General features: G+C 32.3%; 1 protein-coding gene across 8 annotated transcripts; it reads right to left on the bottom strand.

The window, feature by feature from the left end:
- Positions 1-290: 290 nt before the first annotated feature.
- On the bottom strand, positions 291-23,445 carry LOC105219024 (esterase B1). 8 transcript variants are annotated; one of them, XM_054235943.1, is made up of 8 exons: positions 23,120-23,445; positions 22,888-23,039; positions 21,605-21,824; positions 4,077-4,389; positions 3,864-4,014; positions 3,223-3,783; positions 2,975-3,150; positions 291-2,892 (listed from the first exon to the last, which is right to left on the bottom strand). In XM_054235943.1, the coding sequence occupies exons 3-8, from the start codon at positions 21,646-21,648 to the stop codon at positions 2,431-2,433; spliced, it is 1,707 nt and encodes a 568-aa protein (XP_054091918.1). In that variant the 5' UTR covers positions 21,649-21,824; positions 22,888-23,039; positions 23,120-23,445; the 3' UTR covers positions 291-2,430. The 8 variants fall into 8 exon arrangements, with proteins under 8 accessions (XP_054091918.1, XP_054091919.1, XP_054091916.1 ...); XM_054235944.1 differs by having other exon boundaries at positions 23,209-23,445; XM_054235941.1 differs by having other exon boundaries at positions 22,785-23,445.
- Between the last annotated feature and the right edge of the window lie 736 nt (positions 23,446-24,181).

The raw sequence follows: 24,181 nt of genomic DNA, 5'->3' as shown, positions 1-24,181 counted from the left end.
GGTATAAGAGGGAGACCTCCACTCCGATGGAAGGACCAGGTGGAGAAGGACCTGTCTTCACTTGGTATTACCAATTGGCGCCAAACTGCCAAAAGGAGAGATGCGTAGCGCGCTGTTATGGACTCGGCTATAACCGCGTAAGCGGTTTCAACGCCAGTCAAGAAGAAGAAGCATGGTTTTCTTATAATTCTTTAGGCCTCAAGATTATCTACTAGGGACTGTGAGTTAAACTTAAATAATTAGTGGCCAATCTTTTTTTCTTTAAAGTGGAGAAATGAAACTATAGTTAGTTCTTCTTTATTTTTTATTTCTTCTTTTCAACAGTTATAAGATTTCAATATATAACATTCATAGTAAAATATTTTTTAATAATTATTAGCATCACAATCATTTTAGTTTTAACGGTATGCTTGTCCATAGTAATAAACGTTATAAAAATATTTCAAAAGTATACAAAATTACACAGACTTCTTCTGGTGCATTCATCAAAAAACACTTAGCTAATTTGATTTAAAAATTTTGACAACCAAGTGTATTTTGTTTAATTTCTCATTTGTAACAATTAGTTAGTATTATTAACTACATCTAAATATTATAGTAACACACATATTTCATAAAGAAAGTTTGTTGCACATGGAATTTGTATGTTTGTTGTATTTGGTTTTCGCGATTAGCGGCTTAACCTTCACTTGAATAAAAATTCTAGCCTTCTATTGGCTAAGCTTCGCATTGTAGACAACTTAATCATAGGCTTAATAAGCATTAAGCAATTTTAAGCTAGAAGACATGCTTTCGTTTGAGTGACTTAAAATTATTTGCATCTGCAATTTGGTCTATATATTCTGGACTTCTTTGACTTTTAAAAAACTTGCTTTATATTAATCAACTTATTCTCTGCACATTTGTCACGTTTTTCAGGTAAGTTGACTTGCTCTAAAAATCACATTCTGTTCATTATAGTGTCACATTTTCATTAAAAAGGTACTTTTGTTTTGTTATACCTAGGTACATATAGATTTAATTTGTGTTGAAGTTTTTACAAATATATTTTACATTCTTAATTGTACATTTCTTTAAATTCTAATGATTTTCAACGTGTCATTCATAGTTTCCTTTATTATATCTATTTTTTCGGAAGTTCGGTAAGACGTATATAACGTTGAATAAAAAATTAGATCACAATTTAAGTAAAGCGTTTACATTTTATTTAATAAAACTCTGGTGAAACTTGATCTATAAACATTCTATATATAAAAGATCTGACAAATATTAAAATCATAGTGGTTCTCTAATACGTAAACTTCGTTCATTTTAGGCAGTTAAAAATTATTCTTTATTATTATAAACTACTGTCTACAAATAATATTTTGCGTGCGCTGTACTGCATGTAAAAAAAGCTTTTTAATTTCCATAAGGCATTACACTATCAAACTTAGAAATATTACATTATCTTGCGCATACAGGAAAGCTTTAAAGCTCAGTAACTTTTGAATTTGGAAGACTTTGCAGAAGTTCGTGATCCACACCACAATTTCGACAACTTTGAATGTATTAGAGAAAGAATGATTTTGTACGATTATACATAGTAATTTGCTATTTCACTGTTAAAGCTTTCACGGTAAATTATATGCTTTGCTTTCCTATTTAAATTGTTAAGCTGCTTATAATTTCAAAAATATTTTTATGCTTTCACACAAATCATTTTGGTTGCGAAAGCTGCAAAAATATTCATATTTGCAAAAAGCTCTCAAAAGTTCACTAAAATATTGCACGAGTACTTTTGAGAGTTACAAAAATAGCCTTGAACGCTCTAAAATATATACGTCTAAGAATTATTCACACATTCTAAATGTAATAAATTATACCAAAATATATATTTCTGTGCTAATATATTTGTTTTTGGTTTATAGTAATAACATTTAAAATTGGTGGTATACTTGAAACGTCGATTTGAGTCATTTTTCAGAGTTTTGTACGATAAAAATGTTTTATACTAACAAGCTAAGGCAATGCCTTTCGTAAGTTGCTTAAGAAAACTGCTTTAACTTTAATATATATATTTCTCTTCTTAATTTTCTTTCTTCTGTTATGTTTAATACATTGTCTTTATCAATGCTTTCTGAAAGTTGTATATTACTTCTATCTGGATAACTATATTCAAATTACTTATATACCTATTTTCGATAAAAAATTTTATAATTTTACATAAGCTCTATAAAATAAAAAAAATCTCACAACGAATTGCCTTTTACGCTTCGTATTTGAAATTACAATTTCTGCTAGTAATCGTAAAGTACATACTTTTGACTTGGCAATATGAAATTTTCTTTTAAAAACAACTATTAAGAGTTCTTCGTGATAAGTTTAATATGCCACCAACGGTATGTAACTTCGTTGAATTTATAAATAAGCCGTTGTGGTCTCCGTTGTTCATATCAACTGATCAGGTCTGTAGAAGTTCTCCCAAACCAACAACTTCTTCAGCTCGGGTACATCGATCTCCTTCAATTCATCGGATATATTAAGGCACTTTAATTGCCGTTTCTCCAAAGAGTCTTTAGATACAGGCTGCCATAAATTTGCATGCTCTGGATCATAGTTAGGATCGGAGTGCGCCGCAAAGTGTGTCCACATACCCACAAGGCGTTCAATGCATTTGTACTCAGGTGTATGATTTTTCAATTTACGTGCAACAGAATTATAAAATAAATATGAGAGATCATCGCCGTGGCATGTGCCACGTACCTTCTTACCACAGCTGAGTATACGCAGGTGATTGAAATGCTTCGAATCGAAATCGAAACGATACAAATAGGTGGGAGCTGAGGCGTGTGTCATACGCGACAATACTGTGCGATAGATGGGGAACCAGAAATATTCGTGCGAAACCATCTGTGTGAGGAATTTAAAAAAATAGAAGCAGAAATTAAATACTTTTAACAAAAATATTCTGTTTTATTTTCGTTTAACATACCAATAGATACTCGTGTAAAGTTTCTAAACTGGGCTCATTATCACCATAATAGGCTTGCCGCAATTGCATGCCGTACTCTTTGCACACTTTGCTTTCGCGATCCATGCCGAGTTCGAGTGGTACCACAAAACGACAGTCGCCGAGTTCATTAAGTAGTTTTGGATTAGCTTTCGTTTCTATAAAATACAATACAATAATAAGTGTTAATTTAAATTTGAAATTATGGAGCCAAAAAAGTTGGAGCTTACCCGAATACAACAACAGTCCTTCATTCGATACGCCACCGATAATCATAGGTATATGATTACTCCATGCGGTACGCATCATCTCTATAGGTTTTCTAGGCACCACACAATGATCTGTCACATAAGGTTCGATCACTGGGCCAAAAGAAAAGCCAATACGTTCACGTTTCTCTTCGTCAGAACATAAATCTTCATTGGCCTTGACTATATCGGCACCCTTTGCTCTACTTAGGAATGTGAAAACATCTTGATCATTATCTTCTCCCGTATAACCAGCAGCAACAGCTAGACGATATGGCCAATTGTGTTGCGGCGTAACTGCCCATGGTGATAATGTATTTCCAGACATGGAAATCGCTTTGTGAAAGAGCCCACGCGTTTGATCGGTAATCATCATATAATGTACTGAGGCACCACCTGCGCTGTCACCAAAAAGTGTTATATTATTACTATCGCCACCGAAGCGCTCACAATTTGCTTTAATCCAACGTAATGCCATGACCTGGTCCTTGAGTCCGGCATTGCCAGGCACATCGAAAGCTGGATCATCCATGCAGAGAAAACCTGTGTAAGCAAAGGAGAGATGATAAATAGTCCTCTAACTTTCATAATATTAAAATGTTTTCGCTAAAATAGTAGCTCACCAAAAGGTCCCAGGCGATAAGTTATGGATACAATGACAACATCTTCGCGCAACAAATAGTCCGGACTATAGAGTTCACGTGAAGCTTCACCAAACTGAAATCCGCCACCATAAATCCACACCATGACCGGTCTAAGTTTATGCGGATTTATCTATAAAACCCAACAAATCTTTCTTATATAAATATAACTATATGCCAAGCAAATAAACTTACATTCTTTGTATAAACATTTAGGTAGAGACAATCCTCAGAGCCATCTGTCATTTGGAATACAAAATGTTTTTGTAATGGCTTTGGACCACGCGATGTACAACTTCTCACTTCTATCCATGGATCTGGCGGCTGCGGTGCTTTGTAGCGTAGCTCACCTACTGGTGGCTTTGCAAAGGGTATCTTTTCGAAACTGTAATATGAATCACCATAGATGGACTTACGTTTAACACCTTTTACGGGTCCATATATGGTGCTGACAATGGTTTTTTCATTGGTACGAAAGCGCCGCTGTTGCACTTTGAAGTCGACCATTCTATAGTGCGTAGGAGAAGGAAAGAGAAAGTGAGAGAGGGAGATAATATTATTAAAATGTTGTCTTAATTACTAGGGCAGTTAAGGTCTTATTTAAAGTAGACAATGATAAATAACGAGTTGTGATTTGTATAATTTGAAATGAAAAAGTAAGGAAAGGCTAAGTTCGGGTGCAACCGAACATTTTATACTCTCGCAATTCATTGCTAAATTTTTATTAAGATAACAGATATTGTATATTCTCAGGTAATTCCTGAACCGATTTCACTAATTTTCATCACCAATATACATACATTATATCTAAGTGGGCCACGCCCGCTCTTAGCAACTTTTGTTGCGAGAGTATAAAAAGCCTTACAGTCTTGGCTTTGGAAGTACAGTTCCAGCCCTAACCAAGAACCAAAGTTAATAGTTTTTCAGCAGAAATGTCAAAAATTAGTTTGTGCTTTGCAAGTAAACAGTCGAGCATTTAGTTCAAACTTGAAAAAAATATACATATATGTATATAACCTGACAAGAAAATCTATAAAATTTTTAATTCAAATACGTGTTAATTACATTTATATTATGTCATTATGTTAAATTTGTCAAATACCAACATTGACGCAACATACCGCCATACTTTTCTACTATCTTATGAAGGCTTTATTAAGGGTACTTTTTTATAAAAAATTTCCCAAAAAAAATAACTAGTTATAATCGGTTGAGACAGGAAAATATTGACATTCATCAAAGCGGTATTACAAATTAGTCATTAAAGGTTTGAAAGTACATATTATCATTACGATAACGGGCTCGTGCGCCGATCTAATCTGTGTCAGCAGACGCCTTCAATTTCGCGGAAATCCTTATATGCTTACACATATGTATACTCCTTCACCTACAGCCTTGTTATCAAATTGCTGACGTTTCAGCGAGCATATCAAGCTGCGCGCGAAATTATTCGCATAAATCAGTACTTACACTTATGTTAATATTAAGCACTAAAGCTTTTACGTTAGGCAAAAATGTGTTTTGCTTTGAAATACTGGTAGATGAAACCAGTATATTACGATAAAAATATAATTTGCGTTATAGGAATGCAATGCAAATGTTATATTTCTGGCCGCCCACAACTGAAGTGTGTGAACTTTTGCACATGGATTCGACACTGCAAAGTAACTGATTAAAAATTTTCGCACTGAGTGATTCCCAAATGATTTCTATTAAAGCCCCTTTCATGGTGTACATAATTTATTAGAATGACTCCGAAAATCTCATATTTGTTTTATAAATCCTGTATTTTGTCAAATCTTTAATTTTTATGAAGTAAATGGAATATATTTTGAACTATAGTATTTAATTTCGGCAAAGAAAATAAGCTTTGTTAGCCTACTATAGAGAGAATCAGTAATGGCATTTTGTTTAAAATGTAATATATTTAATAACAAGTAAGGAAAGGCTAAGTTCGGATGCCATCGAAAATTTTATACTCTCGCAATTTATTGATATATTTTTATTAAGATAACACATAATTTGGCCCAATTTCAAAATCCTATAATTAGGTATATGAGAGCTTGGGGAAGTTATGACCCGATATTAACCATTTCTGGTACAGAGACACACTAGTAGAAGAAAAATATTTCCTCTAAATTAAATTATGATACCTGAGAGATTTACCGTAATTTTTGGTGAAAAATTACCATGGGGCACTGAATTCTTCATATTCAATTTTCGGGGCTTTGAAAAGTTATAGTCTCATTTCGACACTTTTTTCATGCCACGCTCATTTTCCATTTTGTAAAAAAATCTGAGTGCAGCTTCCTTCTGCAATTTCTTCTGTAAAATTTAGTGTGTCTGACGTTTTTCGTTAGTGAGTTAACCCACTTTTAGTAATTTTCAACCTAACTTTTGTATTGGAGGCGGGTTATTATCCGATTTCAACTATTTCCATTGTGTGTGGTGGGGTACGACTGCAGAAAGTTTGGTTTATATAGCTTTACTGGTTTGCGAGATATATACAAATAACCGATTTGGGGGCGGGCCATATATGTCCAAATATGTCCCTTCCTAGTGCGATCCTTTGTTTCAAATTTTACTTTTATAACTTTATTTATGGCTTAGTTATGACACTTTATGTGTTTTCGGTTTTCGCCATTTTGTGGGCGTGGTAGTGTTCCGATTTTGCCCATTTTCGAAAGCACCTCTCACCGTCCCAAGGAACATGTGTTCCAAGTTTCATTAAGATATCCCAATTTTTACTCAAGTTATCCGTTGCACGGACGGACGGACGGACGGACGGACATACAGACATTCGGATTTTGACTCGTCACCCTGATCATTTTAATATACATAACCCTATATCTAACTCGTTTATTTTTATGACTTACAAACAACCGTTATGTGAACAAAACTATAATACTCTCTTAGCAACTTTTGTTGCGAGAATATAAAAATAAACGCTGGTGCTTAAACAATATTTTCAAGTAAAATTAATATACATTAATATTGTTCATGGTATTTTAGCTGATAAAAGAAGCATTCGTAAAATGTAATCAAAATACTGCTTTTGGCCCCTTTTTGTTCTATATGAATCGAATTTTTGTGAAAAATTCAAAACGGTACTCAAAATTATGCAACCGTGATACCATGATTAAAATGTAAATATTCATCGAATTGCACGAGCTGCCTTAAATGGGCGTTTTTCTTAGGATTAAAAACTCAATACTAGAAAATCTCAAACATAATCCAAATACTAGGTAAAAAGCACAAAACTAATTTATTCTATTCTATCTTTTCCTACCTTAATTAAGTAAATACTTTGTATTATACGTACTCTTATTTATTGCATGTGTATGTTTTTTCAACTTTCGTTGATAATGCTGTGTCTGGAAATGATTGCTCTAGATGCGCCTTTGCCCTATTATTTATAAACACATGTATTTTATTGGTTGGCATGCCAAAAATTTAATAATAAATATTATATGTGATTAAAGTAGCCTCTAAAACTGCTCAAATAAGTAAAATGCTTATTAGTTGAGTGCAAAAAAAAAATATGAGTTTTAAGCTATCTTGAAGCTTTCATTGAAAACAAAATTTTGTAGAAAGTTTGAAAGCTATTATATGTAAATAAACGCTGATAAGTTGCATTAATGTGTCATAAATCCTTTAATAAGTTGCATTAATGTCTTCTTAAACTTGTAATTAACGAGAATGTTGATGCAAAAAACCGACACAAACAATTTTATAAGTTTATTAATGATTCTTAATCACATATAATTTCGGTTTTCACTTAAAAAAAAATAACAACCTTATCAAATTCAGCAAATATTATGCTATCAATTTTATAAATAATTTCACGTCGTTAGCAAATAAGTCATTTCACGTCAGTTTGCCGAATAAGCATATATTTCCTTTACATAAAGTACATATATACTTATCAATATGTAGTGACAATCAGACATATATAAATATATATATAACCTAGACCTATTTTTTGGGCAATTTCGGTTTGTTATGGGGTACTCGTATTTAGCACAAGTGGTTAAGATGATCAAATGTAAAATCGAATAATGTGAATCTGTATTTATTGAAATAATTATTTCCAAAAATATAACATACAGTTTAATAAATTAGTATGTGTATTACTAAAATGAATTATTTAGATGTTTGGGAATAATGTTAAGTTTTTTTAAACACATTTTTATGGCACAATCTAGGCAATATGATACTCTGTGTCCATATGATATTCTTGTACAGTTTTCTTCCTATTTATTTTCAAGTCTTTTGATTTTTTACCTCTTGTCATATACTTCCTTCGTGTTGCACGCTTAACAGAGTTACATGTAGATATTTAAATGAATTTATTGGCTATTCAATATTATTAGGCAAAGCAGTTCTATATGCTATGTCCTCTTAATTGTTCAATTAGAAATATATTTGAATATAAAATAAGCTGCAAAAATTTGCGATTTTATGCGATGGGAATAAATTAGGAGTTCTTTTAATTCTCTCGCAGCAAAAGCTGTTAAGAGAGTATTATAGTTTCGTTCACATAACGGTTGTTTGTAAGTCATAAAACTAAACGAGTTAGATATAGGGTTATGTATATCAAAATGATCAGGATGACGAGACGGAAAGCATGAGTAAAAATTAAGATATCTTAACGAAACTTGTAACACATATTCCTTGGCACGCTGAGGAAGTTGGTATGGAAAATGGGCGAAATCGGAACATTGCACGACCACAAAATGGCGAAAACCAAAAACCTATAAAGTGTCGTAACTAAGCTATAAATAAAGTTATAAAAGTAAAATTTGGTAGAAAGAATCGCACTAGGAAGGGCATATTTGGATGTAATTTTTTTGGGGAAGTGAGCATGGCCTCCCCAAATCGGTTCTTTGTATATATCTTGCAAACCAATGAAGCTATATAAAACAAACTTTCCGCAGTCGGTTTTCTTACGTACCCCACCACACACCAACAAGATAATCGGATAATAACCACGCCCACCTCCAAAGGTTCAACCTAACCTTACTAAAAGTGCGTTAACTCAATAACGAAAAACATCAGAAGCACAAAATGTTATAGAAGAAATACCAGAAGGAAGCTGCACTCAGATTTTTTTACAAAATGGAAAGTGGGCGTGGCGTCGCTCTTTAATATGTTTACAAAAGGAACCAATGAAGATAGCGGAATAAAACTTTACACAAATACTGCATATCATCTCTGGCTTCCTAGTGAAAAAAATGCCGAAAACGAAATTTCACTTTTCAAGGCCTTAGATATCGAACATGATGAACCTAGCGCTTTACATCTCCTAGCTCCCATATACCTTTTTATGGGTTTTTTTCCAAAAATACGGTGGCCTTTATTCCGCATATGTATTGGTTAATATGTGAGATATCTTATACCCGAGACACACATGTAGTAATAATACCATGATAAAAGTATTATGGTATTGTGTTTACTACGTACATTGACACACATCGATTTGTAGTAAACTGAAATACCAACTTTGTTTCACAGACATCAGATATCTCAAAAAAATTTAAACAATAAATATTTACATATGTGTAATGGAGAAAGCAATTTTTAAAATTACAAAAAATGGCAAAAATATGTATTTTCTGCACAAAAAACAGAAGTAGTTGAAATGTATCATAAAAGCCCGTCGCTTACGGCCATCAAAATAAGGTGATACATGACCCTGGCGTTTGAAAAAAAAAAAACTTGTGAAAATTTTTTATATTTTCCATTTTATTTATTTATTTTTGAAAAGTCATAAAATATTTTAAAAAGCTTTTGTATATAAGCTCTCTCCTAGGTTTCTTGCCTATCTTTAGGTGTGTTTAGTGAAATACCACAAAACAAATGCTGATATTGTTACCAGCAAAATACTACAATGCAATGCATTGCTCACATGGTAAAGTGCTAGTATTTGGTGACACACATCTGGTATTTGTACGTATTGTTACTACTACATGTGTGCCTCGGGTATTAGCAAAATTATGTGAGCGTATAGTCTTGGATATAGTGTCTCTTGGTGGTGAAAATTAGTGAAATCGGTTTAGGGATTACCTCAGCCCTCATACACTATATATTGGTCAAATAGTATGCTATCTTAATAAAACTATATCAATAAATTCCGAGAGTATAAAATGTTCGGTTGCACCCGAACTTAGCCTTTCCTTACTTGCTTCAAGTTCATTATTGCCAGAGGCTAGACATTTACTCAGCTCTCTGTAGTCCACGTTGAATTAATTAGAACAAATATTTTTGTAGTAGATTTGAACCAATTAGTAAGAGATAGAAATTAAAATTCCTTTAGTTGCCCAATTAAGAGCTCTTTATTCCTCAAATGATCGGTGCGCATAAAAAAAAGGAACTCAATGTATCAATGGAGAAATTAAGAGTTCTTAAATTTCTTTGGCACTTTCGAAAAAAGTGCTGTTGAAATCAGTATCATAATGGCTTTATTACAGTGATATCATTTAATGTTCCTTATAATTCTTTTTTTTAATTTTGTTCGGTAAAGTTTTTTGTATCGTACCACATTCTTGCCAAACTAAGAAAACATACATATTTCCCCTGAAAATTATATAACTATATATTTCTAACAAAGTCTTTCCGGTTTTCTGATAACAGTTGAAATTCCTGGAAATAACTTTACATAATTTTTAATAAATTGTTTTGTTTTTGTTTAAATTTTTTGTCCCATAAATTATTTTTATTATTTTTCTTTTAATATCAAATAAGAGTCATTTGTTTAAAATTCCAGGGTTTCCTAATAATTTCGATATAAAATACCACTCTTCTGAGAAGTGACGTTTATCTAAATTGAAAGGATGTCGTAATTAGCGACAACCGCAAAATTTTGCCTGTAGTCCGTCTAACTTTATTAAAAACGAACAAAAATCAGAAATTTGAAATAACTTGTTGGTCGTACAGTTTTTAGATAAAACAAAGACGCCTGCCTGCCTTATATTCTCTCAAGAAGAGTGCTTTTGCAAAATTATTAATTCAAGCAAAACTAGAATATTTTTATTTATTAACAACTGGAACTGATTTGTATAATATTGGCTTATTATAAAGAAATGTAGCGTTGCTAATTTTCGAAACGAGCATATGTGTTATTAGTTTAAAAAATTTCTATATTTTGTATGTATGTCTTGAGTTATAAATTAAAAAAATCAATTGCTTGCTATTAGCTAAATTGAAATTTTTTGAAAATTTTTCGCTGCAACAAAGCATTGAAAATACTGTGAATAAAACTCAATTAACCTCAATTAATAAAAAGATAGTGACAATATTGATATTTCAAGGTTACTGTTTGCCAATAATACGCTACCAAATATGCCGCCTTATGCAAATAAATTTTATCGAATTGAGCGAGTTAAGGAAAATTTAAAATAACTTTAAGAAATTAACAAGAATAATAACATAAACTTTATTATATTTCCAATTATGGAATATACTAATACATACATACATACTTATATGCATATAGTCAATTCTCAAACCATATATGTATGAAATTTCTCGTAGGCGATTTGACAAACGAACTTAACGCTTGAGTTTTTTGCCCATTTTTTGCTGACGAAGCAAAAATATGTTATTCTATTTAAAAGCGTGAATAAGTGTACATAAAAGTTCAATATGTGTGCACTGAAATAAGACAAATACAATGCGGCAACAACAAAGCAAAGCTATAGAGAATTCAATTATTGAGCAGAACAGAAATTGTCGTAGTTACAAAGTATTTGGCTGCTGTGTCACATATGGAATAAGCGAACGAAAAGATTTGCGGTTGTATTTGATATTTTGCATATACTAGACATATATGTATATATAGAATATTATAATATTATATATATGTATGTGCGCATTTGATAGACATACACCTCAAACTCACATTTCGCATTTAATGGCGTGACTGAAATTCATTTTATTGAAAAAAATTAAAGCACAGTACGTTATCGTTTCATTCAATAATTCATTTTAGCAATAAAATCATTTTTATTTAATTTTTTTCTTACGATCTCCTCAGCGCGGACATGAATGGTGTCGATTTCATTGTGGTCGTTCAAATATCCGCTAAATTAGAAAGTTTATAGTGTATGTATGGGTATGTAAATGTTGGAATATTACAAAAGGGGTTATGAGGGGCTGGGCTTTAGTTTAGCTGCTTTTAAAGGGTGTTTGTTTTAAGAAACCTTATAATGAATGGTTGTTTTGAGATATGAAATTAAGAATTGCACTACCTTAATTCATTTTAATAATGATGTATAATGTGGTATTATTTCCAAGAACTCTTGTGGTTCCATAACTATCTGTCATTACTTGGAGAGCTACGGTTTCAGAAGTTCACTTGACTTTCGTGTTTGACTTCATGACTCGAATTGCCTGAAAATATATAGATCATATTCTTGAAAGACTCAAGGCCTATCGCCCTGAGGGATATAATAGTACACAAGAATAATAAATATTCCAAGATTGGATTGTGTATTGTTTGACAGGGCGTTTAGCGATGCATTATAGTGGTCAGATATTAAACTTGAATAATAATGCATAGCGATGTCATTTGGGAGATTAATCAAGTAGTCGGGAAAATATGTCACCCCAATGAATCCCACTAGTTACATTTTGAAATTTCTATAATAAAACTAGACCATTTAAAGCGACATTGCTGTTATTGTTGTAATGGCATAAGAAATTTTCTAAATACTTTTTGGAATGTTGCTCGAATATAAAACTGAGTTCTTTCCTCTTATATAGACCTAACAAACGTGGAAACAAAGAGTGTTATTGTCGAAATGTTTCAGAATAAAATTTCCGAACTTAATGAGTTTTCAAAAATTTAATTCTACAATTTCCAAGATGCATGTTTTTTCACGCAACCCCAAACCGTTGATTAAGCTTTTTGGAACCTAGTCCAGTGGAACTCTCATCTCGCTGCCAAAATTATCAAACGCTTCAGAAATTACATTACGAACCACCCTTCAGATAAGTGAAATTCAACAAGTTAACTGGCAGTCACCACCCTTATTCCAAGTATCCCAAACTTGAAACGGAATTCCAAATTTTGCGTGTCAGTCTGTAATTGTGTAATACACCACGACAGGTGTGGCCAATTGTCAAAATATAGGAAAGAGTGTAACAATAAAATGACTGAACCCCACGGTTTTATAACCCATTACTTGTAGCAGTCATCATTGACTGAGCGTAGAATTTGACCTTGAGCGCAGGCGGCTAATGAAATGGCAGGCATAGTATATATGTATGTAGCAATAACTGTCAACAATCGTTGCTCAAATGTCATTTGTACTTTATTACCAAATATTATGGACTCATGCTCTCATATAAATAACCACATAACTGTGCATTGTTATGCAAGTTTGTATGACTGTGTGGGGCTGCACATGTTCTCATATGCACGTGGCTTAGTCAATTATACTCGTATGTAGTCATCATTCTATGCTGTGTTTATTTTGACACATTTTTATAGCGCTTATATTGTTGTTATTGTGTTGTTGTAATAATTATATTTGTTGCTTTATTTTGCTGCTTTTTGGTGTGGTCAATCAAATAAAGTGGCATAAAATCGAATTTCGGGTGAAACAAGTAAGTGAAATTTTACGAGTGAGTACAAAAAAAAAAATAAAACAAATTAAAAATATCAAAAGTTTTTTCAAACAAAATATTACCTATTCCGTGTTTGACAAATTACATAACTTGTGAATTCCCTAATAATATCAGTTAAGCCAAAACGTAAAGTGCTATTCACTAAAACAAGCAAAAACACACCCTAAAGTATATAAATATCTGCCGAATCATATTTTTAGTGATTCAAAATTCTATTTATTCCATTGTACTAAGAACTCAAAAGAGGAAAATAATAAATACATTGTACAAAAAAAAATATACCACCAACATAAAAAAGAATCAACAACTTGTTGAAAAATCCCACATATCATAAGCAAACAAAGGCCATACAAAGTACATATAGGTATGTACTTAGGTGAATACCTGGCGATACGTATATAATGTAATATGAGGCTATATCTATTAAAAATGTAAACACATGCTTTTTTCCTTGTCGAAAAGCTTGATATGTCTTTTTTTCTGTTTACAGAAGATAAACCAAAAATTGTTTGGCTCTTTGCCAATAGTGACGCCAAAATTTTCGACCAGCGGAAGAAATCATAAAGCCAATTATAATCGGATTTTGTGGATACACGAACTTCGCACGAGGGCTTTGTGTTATTCCATATACGAGGCTGACAATTACATTTACGAATAAAAATATTATATTCTATTTATATTGTATTTTCTTCAATAGAAAATATGTAAAAAATAATGTTTAATGTATGACTTTTATTTGTAAGAAGGTTTGCAGACATAATAAAATTCCGACAGGTGGCGCCATGATTTTGTTTTTATCAAATATGGTTCCAGTGTCTCATTTGTTTTAAAGAAACGAGATATTTTTTTTTTAAGAAAGAACACTACGTTTATAAAAAAATGAGAAAACATTATAGATATAATAAAAGTCCAATAGATGAAGCGCTAGTGCGATGTTACTAAAACACTGTTTGAACGTCACATAAATCTTACATAGAGAATACCGATCGAAAGAAACTGAGTGAAAACATCTGTACTACATAAAACTTTAACTTCTTTCAAATTTGGACAACGACCACATATACTATTTTGTTGAAAACCCCCAAAAATATAGACTTTGTTCGAAGAAAAATATATAGAGTATTAATAAAGTTAATAATCGTTGAAGAATTCAGCAAATTCATGCAATCATGATTTCGGTTCAGTCATTGAAAACGATTCTGTTGTTTCCTAAATATTTTTGTAGATCTATGCTGGCTAGAGAGTGTCAGGTCAGATTAAAGTTTGGTCCGTTATGCTGTCGTTAAAACTAACGAGTTCAACTCCTTTAACTAGACCACATTTACAAAACCATTTGGAAATTGTATGAAATTTGTTTTAATTTTTTATTGTCAAATCCGATTATCACAGCAGATCTTCAGTTAGAAATGAATATAAAATTTAGCACTTCGTACCTTCTATGAAGATTTCTTAACGATCCAGAGCCCTAGAGTTCTTGAGTAACAGTCACCCATTTACAAGATATCGGAGTCTGTAACGTACGATTGTCGAAACTATGTTATACAATGATTAAATAAGATGAAAGGCACTCAACAGCCCACTGTGTCTAGAAATAGAAACGAAAATGGAGAAACGGAGACACGATTTTTCCCTCAGTTTCTCTAAATTGCTATTATTTGGTCCTACACCGGAAAATACAGTAGAGTCATGTAAAGTAATATTGATAATAATTCTGACCTCTTTTTTATTTATTTTTAATTATTCAAAGCACACCTTTAAAGGAACGAATATTTGTTGTTCATTTTTGCACCTTTAGGATCTTCATATCACTCTGACGATTTTATACAGCATTTTTTCAACAAATTACAACATTTAAGGTATAATAAATCAAAATAATTCGAAATGTAATTAAATCAAGGTCACGCACGTAAGGAATCCAATTTACACGAAAACCGGGGATTTCGAAAAAAAATGTTACATTTTTCATTTTTGCTATAGTTTTCTTTTAATATTTACTTTATATGGAAATATAAGAGTCACCCACACTCTCTCCCATGACCTTCACACATTGTCATTTATGTATGCGTGAGCATGCAAGAGTTGCTGCAATTTTGCAGAACTTGTTTTCTTTGTACTCTATACAAACTCCTATGTGTGTATGAGTGTGTATGCGCCTACCCGAGGCTACTGTCCTTTTTTCCATATACAAATTTTTATATATTCACGATACACATACACGCATACACTTTCGTTGTTACAGCAAGAGAACTATCTGTAGTGGCACGTGCTGCTGAAAGCATGAATCACGCAGATCTCACTCTTTTCCAACCGACATGACCTCTGTATTTTAGAGTATATTTATGTGTGTGCTTCGTGAATGAGATGAAAAGCTCTTTTCAGCTACTCTTAAATTCTGTACATTTCATATACACAAAGGAAAGGGAAACTGCACAAACGAAGAGCTTTCAGGCGGCAGAGGTCATTGAAAGTGGATTGTGCGAGGTTAGGGTGAATGTGTTTGAAGATGCCGAAATATATAGCTGCAATCACACAGACATGAATACATTCACATAGTTTTATTTCATAGTAAATAGTTGTTTTGAAAATTTCCACTAGTTTTCTTATATTTTGTCGAGTGAATTCTGAGAATAGTTCATTGTTTGTGATTCGAATCATGCAACCAAAATTTTTTCTTGTACAAAGTCCGTATGATCACAATCTTTTAATTATATTTCTGAGTCATGCGGTTTTTAATATGTTTGTTTGTTTTAGTGGAATTATATTTTATAACCTTGAAAATTCGTCAAATAATCATTGTGCATGTCTTATGAAAGCTTTATAGTTGAGCTGCCTATGTTCATTTTGTAACAGCTGTACGGAAACTGACCAAGTTCTTTGGCTTAACCTTCTATACAGACACATATCGAGCTTTTAGAAATTTCTTATGTGGCTTGGACATGCCTCGAGGGTGTAAGCTCTATATCTGATCAAAATTGGGTCATTTTTCATTTAACTTGTAACTTGGATTAGCCGACTATGGTTTCCTTGTTATTCATTTAAGTTTAGTTTGCCATTTAAGATATCTAGTCCAAAAAATATACTCATACAAATATTGATAGAATGGAATTTATAATTGGCAACTTCTAATAAATGAACACCATCCTACTTAATGCTCAGTTGATAATGATAAGAATGGACCAGCTTAAACTTATAATCTTATATATAGCAACTAGAAGATTAAAACCAACTGGCAACAGATATTGACATTTATTAAACAAAGAGCTCATTGAAACAAAAAAAAAATTCGACATGTTTGTCATGCTAAGTTTAAGCCATTTCAATCAAAGCTTTACTGCAAAATGGTTAAATTATTATTGGCTTAAACCCTTCTAACTCTGTATATTATATACTGTAATTATGTATATAATACTGTTTGACTACAGGCTCGCATATATATTAATACACAAGCAGACAGACATACACACTCACCCACATTCGTATTTTTATTTGCTCTACAGCCATTGTCGTTACTCACCGTTGCCTGAAGGTGGCATTGTGTAATTCGCTTACTGACGCCTGCGCCAGTTAAAGTGAGATCATTCATAATTAGTGATTGTTGTCATTGCTGGTTTTCTTACAAATAATCATTGTGTATTTAATAGCAGCTACTTGTACATACATATATACTATTGCTATTCATAAAATTCATTCAAATACTTGTTTTCTTATTTTTGGTTGGCGCTCACATTTGTACATTTGCATGAAATGCAAATATGCATTCACAAGGGAAATGTTGTTTTTCTGTGAAATTATGTAATTTTGTAAATTAAATTGAAAAATAATAGAACGTAAGTTAGTTAAGCTGGGTTTAATAAAGAATTCTATGTTGCAATAAGCGTACATGTACATCTATACTAATATTATAAAGAGGAAATGTTTGTTTTTTTGTTTGTTTGTCTCGAATAGGCTCCGAAACTACTGAACCGATTTGAAAAATTCTTTCACCATTGGAAAGCTATACTATCCCTGAGTGACATAGGCTATATTTAGTTAAAAAAAAATTAGGGTTCCTTACCAAAACTCCGATAATGTAAAAAAAATACCAAAAAACTTTCTTTAATCGCGAATGCTGCAAAAACGATTGAAGATATAACATAGTGATGTACTACAATTTTGTAGAACTTATTATTATCTACAAAAAACGTTGCGACATCATATCTCTAACTATTATAGTTTTGTCACAATAAGCGATTTTATATAAAAAAATTAATTAAAATACCACTACTTGAAAAGGTTCTTTATTTGTACCTTAGTATTAATCCTTATCAAAATAAATGATTTATTATTTAAGATCGCTTCAAAACCTTTATATAACCTTTTGAATTATTAGATTCTGACATTCCATTCAAAAGATATCACGAGTTAAAAATTTTGAAAAGCCGCTCGGCGGCTAACTATGCGTTGTATGTAGAGTTGTAGGCGTCACTCGGGCACGGTGGTACGGGAGGAGGTTAACATCACTCGCGCGGTCGATTCCCAACTGAATGGTCCTGTGCGGAATTAAAAAAATTGTCGCTTGATAATAATATATTATAAAAATGAATTGCTGTTCGTTTGTGCCGCAAAAAAAACGGGAACGGCCGATCTGGCTAATTTTAGTCTTGAAATATTCGTGGAAGGCCAGAAAAAGATTAGAAAGTGAGTAAATATGGAAAAATTGCGAGGAAGATAATAATAAGAGAATTTTATTCGAGTTGACAAGAAAAATATAAAAAGATAAATCAAAAAAATAATATTTTGAAGGTTATCATTGTTGCTTTGTTAAAATATTTTTGTTATAGTTCAATTGTATAAGGTTGTGTCGATAACCCAAACAATTTGTAACAAATAAGGAAAGGCTAAGTTCGCGACCAACCGAACATTTTATACTCTCGCAATTTATTGATGTAATTTTATTAAGATAACACACAATTTGACATATATATTCGCCAAAAAAGTATATGAGGGCTGATGTAATTCCGGAACCAATTTCACTCATTTTCACCACCAATGTTAACGGGAATAGGGGCAATTTATCAACTGTTAGTAGCAAACAAGGCACATTCGGCCTTGAAATTACTCCTAAATTGCAAATGACCGAAACACCAGTCGGCAAAATCGTCAAAAATAGGGCTATAATGAAGATATTCCAAATATTCAAGAAGTCGCTGGAGGTACTGCCCAGGACTTTAAAAGATCTTGATTGTCGATGAACGTTTTTGGTGGAGCCAGGATTCTGTTAGCAGGTGATTTATGCCAGACTCTTCCAATTATTCCTGGATCAACTGTTACTGACGGGCTAATCGCATGCCTAAAATCATTTAATTTGTGGCGACACATAAAGAATCGCCAATTAACAACTAACATATGAGTGTTTTTGCAACAATATCAAATTGCGATTGTAGAATCAGTTGGAAATGGTAGGGTCGCAGTTGACACCTCGATGGATTAATAGCATTTCCAACAGATTTCCGTCACTTCATTAACTCGAAAGAGAAGTTTTCCTGACATGAAACTTCAATATGATAGCCACAAAAGACTGATTAAATGACCTATATTGGTGGTAAAAAAAGATATCGATGATCTTAATGCGACAATTTAGAATTTTGGTCCAAGAGAGTTGACACAGCTACAAACCAGGATGACGTAGTCAATTATCCCAAACTATATAAAATTGCCTGTACTTTGCAATTAAAAGTAGTGTGAGTTGTAATCATGCTGCGTAACATAAATCAACCTCCAGTAATCAATATCGTCGCCGAAGCCAAGATTAGACCAACTTAATTTAATGTATACCTTAGCCACAAAAACGTGTGGCCGGGTCTGCTAGTATGTTGATATGTATAATTAGTAAGAAAGGGCTATGTTCGGGTGTCACCGAACACCTTTTATATTCTCGCAATTTATTTATTTGATTTTATTAATATAACAAACAATTTGACTCACATATTCGGCATATATATTGTATAAAGTCCATTGAAATTTGGAAAACTCTAATATTAGGTATATGAGAGCTAGGGGAAGTGATGACCAGATTTCACTAATTTTTGGCACGGATTCATATTATTAGATGAAACATATTCCCTCTTAATTCTTCAAAATATCTGACAAACTTAACTATATTGTCGGTAAACAATTTGTTAGAAGCTCTGAGGTCCCCATATTCGATATATCGACGATGACACTCTTTAAATACAGTATATTTGCAAATTTTACTTCAATAGCTTAATTCATAGCTTAGTTATGGCATTTTATGTGTTTTCGGTTTTCGCCATTTTGTGGGCGTGGCAGTGTTCCGATTTTGACCATCTTCATGTGCCAAGTTTCATCAACATATCTTTCTCTCTCTTAGCAACTTTGTTGCTAGCAACCTTGTTGCGAGAGTATAAAAAGCTTAATCTTTGGTTACGTCAGACGAACCTTACCTTAAGCAATTTCAATAAAGTTATCGTTACTTTCGAAAAGTAGTTTGCATCATGAGACCCCAAAATACACGTCACGGGGCGCGGTATCTGATAACTTCGGCAAACACATATTCCTCATCAGCTTTTGCTTATACTTAGCGTATATACTAGGGCTCTTAAAAATATAGGAATACCATGAAAATTCATTATTCGAATATCCGGTTTGTAACCGTTCGTATTCTATCTATAATACTATTCGAATAGTCGTTCTACTACGTTCTCTAATGATTATTCGAATAGTTGCTTAGTTACTCGGCTGCGGGTATATGAATAAATGAAAATTATTTGATTTTTATTGTTTAAATTTATGAAAATGTCGGTTAATCGATTAGTCGAATAAAAAGAGCTTTAGTTTATATGTATCTTGTGAACAAAAAAGCTTTTAGAATTTTAATACAATGAATAATACCTCACATAATTGATGGTTAAATAATTTAATTGAAAAGTACAAATTCATCGATCATGAAAAATTTAGATTTCTTTATTGAAAAAAAAAAAAAACTATTTCCAGGAATTTACTTGGACAGAAAACAAATATTTTTTATATTTTGTTCTTTATGCAATCAGCTCAATTTGCTAATGATTTTTATGTAATATTATCAATCAATTAATCATAATAATTACGTTACAAAATTCACAAACATTCTGAAATATTCCAAAAAACAAAAATTACCAGAGAAATCAATTATTTTTTGTGTTAAACTTTTGGCTTAAGACCCCATTATTACGGCTCTTTCTTATATAATTTTCTATCACAAATCTAAATTGTAATATTCTGAGAAGAAGTTACCTATCAATATAAAATAATATGAATTGAACTTTGTTGAAGATCGGCTATTTACGTTATAGGGCTTTGAAAGTACTTCACGTGGGCATCGGTTCTATGCTGACAAATAAAGCAATGTATCTGTGCATTCTTAAAAATAAAATTTATACTACTTTATACATGAGCCCAAAAACCTTTGAACTGCGTCAGAATGGCCTGTGTTTTCTTTTAAAGGTTTGAACTCTATCAATAGCCCGCTATTTGACGTAATTTGTGTCAGCAAAAATTAAATGATTAGTCATTTACAGCTTTATACAAATAAGGCGACTTGCAATGATCCATAAACAGGGGGGAAAATGAATTGCTTACGTATGAACAAATAAACATAAAAATAAATAAATTCATTGAATTGCTAAGCAAGAGATGAGAGTACCTACTGTTGGGTATTCACAGAAGGATATATGATACATTATGTATTGATTTTTTTCTTTTTTGTTATTCATATTAAAAACAACTTCTCGCGTAGTAATTACAACTGAAAGTTTCTCAAAAGAATTACTGCTATTGCTTCCTTACTCGAAACAGCTGTAATGCAACAGACGGAGTAACCAAATTACTTGAAATAATATAATAATAATAATGAAGTATAATTGAAAAGGAGTATTGTAATTGTTAAAAACTGCAATGGGTTGCAGCACTATTTAAATGCAGTCGAATTGTAAAAAACAATTTCAAAATTGGTTTTTGTTTGCGTTTAAATAAATATATGACTAAATTAAATATTTTAAGTACACAACATATTTCACAACAATGATTATTATAATTAACCACAAATAATTACTTACTTAAAGCCCAGCTTAATTTGATCGATGGTTTGCACGGCTGCCATATTGTTTGAAATTATTTAGTTTCTCGTTGTTAACTTTAAATTTGCACTTCAAATATAATTTTGTGTGTGTTTGCTTTTGCAGGAATTAAATAACAACGAATGTAATTAATTGTATTGATGCGAATATGCATTTATGTTTGTATATATTAGCTATCAGTTGTGGAAGTCGGCACTCACTGGAAATTGAAAAGACACATTTGTTAGGGTAAATATTATATGCATAACTCGAATCTATTATATTAGGTAGAATCATACACATGGAGATACATAGCGCATAAATATGCAGGCATATACGATTAACCGTTTAACTGTACAGTCGCTTAAAGGTTTGAGGTTCTTTATAATTAAAATTTCCATTGCAAATCTAATAAAATTCTAGTTTTCGATTTTCTTTTTTGTTTTATGCTTTTGATCATTTTACTCCATCACACGGTTTAGAGAAGCCTATCATAGTGGAAATAGACTTAGGTTGAAAGGATATAATTTAATTGAAAGGATAAGAAAAAGACGAACGAAACTCAGGTGGAAGCATCAAGTGGATGTGGACGTGGCGAAAATTCCCAACCTGAGCCGTCGTGCGCAATGCAGGGATGATTGGCGAAGGCTTAAGGACGCGCAAAAAACCGACACCCGGTTGTTGTGCCAAATTGATGATGATGGATATCAAAGTAAAGAGTCTTAAGTAGAGCGCTTACAATTGAAAATAGTTTCGTGGAGAACTGCCACGTGTTTAATATTTTATTATTTTGTTAACGGCAATATGTATTTGGATGGATGGCTATTCTGAACAAATTGTGTATTTCTTCGAAAATTCGAACAGAACGCAGTGTTAGTACGAATTTCTAAAGAAATTAAAACAGACCGTTAGCACGAAATTCAAATCAACATTCCTGGTGCAATTAAATACTTCTATGTGGGTTTGTATGCACAGCATATTGGAACCGATTGGCAATGTTTGATACTTTCAAATATTCTTTGAGCTAATATAATTTTATTTAAATTGTTTAGCTCTCTAGCCTCAACAGCTGTTTTCGGTTAAAAGTCAGTTATAACTGTATGTATATATGTATAAATTTTTATACACACATACAAATTTATGTATCTAAGTTCCTATGTATCTCTGCATGATTTACAACCTAAACTTTTTTGCTACACAAAAGCTTTCGCCAGCATATCCTTGCAAGGACGAAAAGCTCAAGCAGTGTTATCAATTTTATCTACACAAATATAGTTACGTACAAATGTTACTACGTTGAAAACAATATTGTAAACATATTTAGATTATTGGAGCATATTTTCTTAAAAATCCTTGCTTCAGAAACGCGCACTTTAACGCAGAATTTAAATTATTTGTTTATATGTATGTATGTATATCACAAGCTTGCTTTCGGCTGTTTAGAAAGAAAAAATATTTGCAAAAACTTTACACTAATTCTTCACTTCCTTTTGTACGCAATTTAGTTCAATTTACTTTTATTAAACTCTTCAATTCAATGCTATATTTGCAGGTAATTTCTATTGTGCGCGCACAAATGTTTAAGCTTTTTTCGGCGCACTCACAATTCCAAATACAGCATTTATTAGCGTATAAATTCTTCTTTTCAATATTGTTGATTTATTAGTAAACTAAATAAGTTGACTGTTTAGTTGATTAGTCTGTTTGTGGAAGCGTCACCGCCAGCACACGTCGCAGTCATTTGCAAACGAAGTCGACGTGACGTAAATGTATAACACAAGCACTGTAGCGACCGTTTAGCGCGATGGCAACTCGTCAACTGGCTGTGCGAGCAATTCTACAGCTGCCACAGTGTGGATATGTTATTCGCTACTGGCTGTGTGAGTGTGTGCGTTGAAAGTTCTGATAACTCGTATGTTTTGGCTGCTTGCCGCAAGAATACAATGCAATATAGTCTGACTGGTGGCTGCGTGTGTGTACACGTTTTACCTATGTATGCGCGAAATTCTTTGAATTCAGACACGCTCACAAACATATTGGCGAGCGTTAGAAAAACATGTTTGTATATAATATATAGGCGGCTTCTGCTGCCGGGCTTGTGCGGCCGGCATGCTTTTAAACGAATTTGTAAATAAAGTCATATATGTACATACTTATATAGTATATATGTATGTTTGTTTGTATTCTAACAGAAAATCAGCTGTTTCCGAATTTTTTGTACACATGAGAGCGCTGGTGTCAAGCGAGATTTGTGTTTGTTGCTCTTTTGCCTTGCACACTTACGCGTTACATTTAATTTTATTTTGAAAATTTGCGGTTCGTTGCGGTTTCTGTCCTGTGTAAATTATGTAAATATGTACGTAAGCAATTTACAATTACAATTTATAACTCAAAGTGGTGCTAACAAAGCTGAAAGTTGATTAAAACTTAACGAACTAAAGTATAGTTAGATTTTATTGAATTGGCACTTTGTTGTTAGTATGTTAGGTATTTGTTGTTGTTGTTTTATATAGTAATATTAGTAAAAAATATATGTTTAATGTGAAAAGACATAAGAATTGTTCATAAGGCATAAAG

Source organism: Zeugodacus cucurbitae, chromosome 2, assembly GCF_028554725.1.
Source record: "Zeugodacus cucurbitae isolate PBARC_wt_2022May chromosome 2, idZeuCucr1.2, whole genome shotgun sequence".
Taxonomy (NCBI): domain Eukaryota; kingdom Metazoa; phylum Arthropoda; class Insecta; order Diptera; family Tephritidae; genus Zeugodacus; species Zeugodacus cucurbitae.
This window is presented reverse-complemented; position numbering and strand designations above follow the sequence as displayed.

Coding starts and splice junctions, on each gene's coding strand:
- LOC105219024 (XM_054235941.1), bottom strand. CDS start 21,648: ATGGCAGCCGTGCAAACCATCGATCAAATTAAGCTGGGCTTTAA. Junction 4,390..21,604: donor CAAATTAAGCTGGGCTTTAA/GTAAGTAATTAT, acceptor TACGCACTATAG/AATGGTCGACTTCAAAGTGC. Junction 2,893..2,974: donor CTTTACACGAGTATCTATTG/GTATGTTAAACG, acceptor TTCCTCACACAG/ATGGTTTCGCACGAATATTT.